Source organism: Lactuca saligna, chromosome 1 (genome assembly GCF_052625555.1).
Source record: "Lactuca saligna cultivar CGN05327 chromosome 1, ASM5262555v1, whole genome shotgun sequence".
NCBI lineage: Eukaryota > Viridiplantae > Streptophyta > Magnoliopsida > Asterales > Asteraceae > Lactuca > Lactuca saligna.
This window is the reverse complement of record NC_136417.1, coordinates 115,654,345-115,659,864: the sequence shown is the minus strand read 5'-3', so window position 1 is coordinate 115,659,864 and position 5,520 is coordinate 115,654,345. Positions and strand designations below refer to the sequence as shown.

General features: G+C 35.6%; 1 protein-coding gene across 1 annotated transcript; it reads left to right on the top strand.

Annotated features, from left to right (window-relative positions):
* The first annotated feature begins 1,005 nt into the window (after window positions 1-1,005).
* LOC145010726 (receptor-like protein EIX1) lies at window positions 1,006-4,246 on the top strand. The gene has a single exon (XM_078969249.1). The coding sequence runs from the start codon at window positions 1,006-1,008 to the stop codon at window positions 4,105-4,107; it is 3,102 nt and encodes a 1,033-aa protein (XP_078825375.1). The 3' UTR covers window positions 4,108-4,246.
* The last annotated feature ends 1,274 nt before the right edge of the window (window positions 4,247-5,520 follow it).

Below are 5,520 nucleotides of genomic sequence, written 5' to 3'. Positions count from 1 at the left end.
ATTATAATTTTTGAATGAAAAATTAAATGTTTGAAATATTTTTCATTTTTAAGAATTTTAAATTAAAATTATATTTTATTTTATGGGATCTTAGGATTCCGATACCGATCTTGCAAACCCAAAAACGATCCTACGTAGGATCCCGATCTTGACAACCTTGCATAGTAACCAAATTACACTTGATAACAACTGCTGATTATTTATAGTGAACTCGAAATTTCCTGGTAAGTAAGTAAAATTAACTATATTAGTGGAAATGAAGTTAACTAAGAATCAAATATGGCCGTTGATATTTCTAGCTTTTTTATTCGTCGACATAGAAGAATAGTGAGTGGAAGTGAAGTTAACCAAGAAGGAAGTATGGGGGTTGATTTTTCTGAGATTTTTTATTTGTCGAAATAGAAGAAGTTTATTTGTCGACATAGAAGAATAGTGCATTGACACTTATACCCCCAATTTAATTTCTAGATATTGAAGAGAGTGTAGAAACTCCAACAAACGATCCACCACAATTGATACCCTCGATTATGTAATATATATATATATATATATATATATATATATATATATATATATATATATATATATATATATATATATATATATATATATCTATATCTATATATATATATCTATATATATATATATATATATATATATATATATATATATATATATATATATATATATATATATATTTGTACTTTTTTTTTGCATACAAGCCTCTCGACCACTCTATGTAACAAGCAACATGAACTATTCGGAGCAGCAACACGGCCAACAGCCCAACAACAAAACACCTCCGATTGATGGCAATTAGTCGTTCGTCGTTGCAGGTTTGCTTGGAGGTTCCAATGTGCATGCATGCTAGAAGTTAAATTGGGGGTAGAATTGTCAATTCACTGTTTTCTATTTTTCTGAGGATGTATAAAAGACTTCTGTGGAAAAACGAGCACCCATCAAATATATAAGAACTTGTTAGATAGTCTTTCTCTTCACAAAAAAATGCATGCACAAAAATGTATAGCTACTATAGTCTTCGTTCTCTTAATTATAAGATCAGTAATTTTTTTCTCAGATGCTACTGATGTTGGCACAAAATGTACTCGGTCTGAACTAGAAGCACTTCTTAACTTCAGGGAAGGTCTTATTGATCCAGAAGATCTGCTTTCATCATGGAAAGGAAACAAGTGTTGTCAGTGGCATGGTATTGGTTGTGATAACTCAACCGGTGCTGTTAACAAGATTGATCTCCACAACCCGTATCCTTTGAGTTATGGCCATGATCAACCCGGAAGGTATGGTTTCTGGAACCTTATTGGTGAGATTAGACCTTCGTTGCTCAAACTCAAGTCCTTGACTTACTTTGACTTGAGCCACAACACTTTCAATGAAAATAAGGTCCCAGAATTCATTGGTTTCTTGAAAAATCTGAGATACCTAAACCTTTCAACAGCAGGGTTTAGTGGTCGGATTCCTCAAAGTATTGGAAACCTCTCTCACTTGCAATATCTTGATGTTTCAAGCAACTTTGGTAGCTTAAACGTCGGGAGTCTTGAGTGGTTGACCAAGATCTGGTATCTGAAACATCTCAAGATGACTAACGTTGACCTGTCACAAGTGGGCCCAAACTGGTCAAGGCTTTTGAACAATCTTACGTCATTAACAGTACTTCATCTTCGAAGTTGTCGACTTTCCACTCTTTCACCCATTGATCTTCCAGCTCTTTCCGATGTAGACCTCTCTATGAATAGCTTTGATTCCAAGTTTCCGGATTGGATTTTAAACCTCACTAGTCTTTCTTCCATAGATTTAAGTAGCTGTGGGTTTTATGGAAGAGTTCCACTTAGTTTAGGCGAACTACCAAATTTACGATACCTAAGTTTGGCAATGAATAACAACCTCACAGTTAGCTGCACACAGTTGTTTAAGGGAAGCTGGCCAAAGATTGAAGTTCTTGATTTTGCTTCAAACAAATTACACGGGAAAATTCCGGCTGCTATTGGCAACATTACTTCTCTCACTTCCCTTAATCTATTTCAAAACAACGTCGAGGGTGGAATTCCTGGTTCAATTGGAAAACTTTGCAACTTGAAGTTCTTGTCGGTTTCAGGAAACAACATGACAGGAAGTTTGCCTGAAGGGGTGGACACGTGTGTATCCAACAGCTCAATGCCTAATCTGGAGAGGCTGTGGTTGACCAACAACAAATTAGTTGGTAGACTGCCGGAATGGGTAGGTCAGTTGGGTAATCTTGAAGAACTGGAATTGGATTATAACCAGCTTCATGGTCCGATTCCGACTTCTTTAGGGAGATTACAAAGACTTACCAGTTTGGGACTTGGAGGGAACAAGTTCAACGGGACTCTTCCAGAGAGTTTCGGTCAGCTGTCTGAGTTGACGAACTTCGATGTCTCTTTCAATGATCTGACTGGCTTTGTTTCTGAAGCCCATTTCTTGAAGCTAAGTAAACTGACATTCTTGCATCTTTCTTCAAATTCCTTGATCTTACATTTGAAAGATGATTGGATCCCACCATTCCAAGTCCGAAATCTTGATCTGGGTTCATGTCAAGTAGGTCCATCTTTTCCAAATTGGCTTAAAACTCAGAAAAATATCAACTATCTTGATCTCTCTAATGCCAGTATTTCTGATTCAATACCATTTTGGTTTTGGGATATGAGCTTTAACCTATCCTTGCTAAATATTTCCCTCAATCAGATACACGGGCAGCTACCATCTTTATTTGATGTTGTTCCCTTTGCAGACATTGATCTGAGTTCCAACCTGTTTGAAGGACCTATTCCTCTTCCAAGTGTTGAAGTTGAATTATTTTCTCTCTCCTTCAACAGATTCTCTGGTGTTATCCCATATAACATCGGGAACGTCATGCCAAATCTAATCTTTCTTTCGCTTGGGAGTAACCGCTTATCAGGAGAAATCCCATCATCTATTGGAGAAATGGTTTCACTTCTAGTCATTGATCTGTCAAATAATTCTTTGACTGGATACATCCCATCAGGTTTTGGAAATTGTGTTTACCTTAAAGCATTAGACCTCGGATACAACAACTTGTCAGGTGTAATTCCAGAATCTTTTGGCAATTTACAGCTCCTCCAGTCGTTACACCTCGATGACAATAATTTTTCAGGAGAGCTCCCTTCATCTTTTAAGAACTTATCCAGCCTGGAGACATTGGATCTAGCAAACAACAAATTTTCTGGAGATATCCCACAATGGTTAGGAGACAGTCTTACAACTCTGAAAATTCTAAGCTTGAGATCAAATTCATTTTCGGGAGGAATCCCTACAAATTTCCCAGGTTTATCCAAGCTCCAAGTCCTGGATCTTGCCCTAAACAATTTCACTGGAATGATCCCCATAAGCTTGGGCAATCTCACAGGCATGTCTCATGATCAAATTATCAATGAGTATCGTTTTTATGGATTTTACCGTGGAATATACTACAAAGAAAGGTTGGTTGTAAATTTAGAAGGCGGGTTTCTGCAGTACACCAAAACTCTTTCCTTGGTAGCTTACATGGATCTCTCCACAAACAACCTCAATGGTCATTTCCCGACTGAATTAACAAAATTGATTGGTCTAGTATTCTTGAATCTGTCAAGAAACCAAATCAACGGTTCGTTGCCAGACAATATCTCTAATTTAGTTCAATTGGGTTCACTTGATCTCTCACGCAACAGGTTCTCAGGTGTCATTCCTTCAAGTCTGTCATCACTAACATTCTTAAGTCGTCTTAACATGTCCAACAATAACTTCTCCGGCAGGATTCCTATTGGAAGCCAAATGGGAACCTTTGGAGAATCTTCGTTTTCGGGAAATCCAAATCTTTGTGGACCTCCTCTTCGTATTAAGTGTGGAAGTAACAGCTCTGACAACATGCCGCCTCTTCCAAATAACGACAAAGATGAATCTGACGACGATACGTGGTTTCCTTTGAGCATTGGACTGGGATTTGCCGTTGGCATTTTGGTCCCCTGGATGATCATGTCAATTAGAAGACCGTGGGGTGAGGCCTACTTTAAATTTGTCGAACGTGTGGTTCATAGGATCGAGCATGTTAGAACAAAAACCACACAATTATAGTCACAGAGCTCGACAACCTTCATAGTTTATCAATTTAATGTTGTTTCGAAGATAAGTTTGATGTATATGTGCATCTCATACCTCCTATAGTTATTCTTAATGTAATATATGTATGAATGTTGGTGTGAATCGTTCTTAAACTATGGTAGAAGTAATATTGGAATTATTAATGCTTTGAAGCATTCTCATCCTCAATTAGTACACTTTGTAACACCCCATTTTGTTAATCTATAAAAGTAAATTAGGGGTATCGTTAACTTTTAAAATGGGTTGGATATATGATAAGAACGTTTGGCTATGTTGGTAAAATGCCACATTGAATAGTTGTGTAGCTTCGAGAAGAGTCGCTAAATCCATATTTATTAAACTGTTAGCCGCCAATTGATGTGTGAGATTATGAAAGGATGAGTTTTTAGAGCTAAAACGAATTAATCTCAGTCTTGGAATGTAGGCAAGACAATTTGGAGTGCATAGGTGAAAGAATCATCTAAAAGGGACTTTATATGAGAAAGCTATGGCCTAACAAAATAAAAAAAAAATAAGTACATTGTTGAAATAGGAAAATGATGAGAACGTGGCCTATAAAAGTTAAATCATGCGATGCAAGTTAATGAGAATATAATGCATATAAATAGTTAACACGACAAGTGGGGTCAAACATCACAAAATATAGTAAAAATACGATGAATTCGATAATAAACTCATTATCTAACATCCTTAACATTTGGGAGCACCCTAGGGTGATTTTCGGAGATTTCGCTCAAGGGATTGCAACTTTGTGTAAGAAACATCAAGAAATCAATAATCAAACTCAACTACAATGGTTAAAGGTAAGCTTCATCTTCTTGTTAAGTTTGATGAATGTGTTCATGGTGAAATTTAAAATTGGGTGAAACCTCTAATCTTGTATGCTTACATGAACATAAAATATTATGCTTACATGGACATAAAATATGATGATAGTGTTGTTGTGAGCTTAATAATCATGATTATAAGTGAAATCCATGGTTAAATTCTTGAGATAGAAAAGAGGAACCTAAACCCTAATTTTGGTGAATCTTGATATAGGTGAAATTAGACACACACACACACACACATATGTATATATATATATATATATATATATATATATATATATATATATATATATATATATATATATATCTATCTTAATAAGCATTTACCAAATTTTGCTGGATTTTAAGAGGTACAACTTTTAAAACATCATATACAACCAATTTATGCATAAAAAAAATACAAAAAATGTAATTGCTAGCTGGTCAACAAAAAAGTCTATTACTCTTATATTGGTAGAATGGTCCTCGCTTGACCTATTCTTTCTCTTCATTCGCCTAATTTATAGTTTAAAACATTAAATATCACCTTTAATTATGAGTCAATGTTCAACTCCAC

Bases quoted from the DNA above. Each gene is read 5' to 3' on its own strand.
- LOC145010726 (XM_078969249.1), top strand. From the start codon at position 1,006: ATGCATGCACAAAAATGTATAGCTACTATAGTCTTCGTTCTCTTAATT.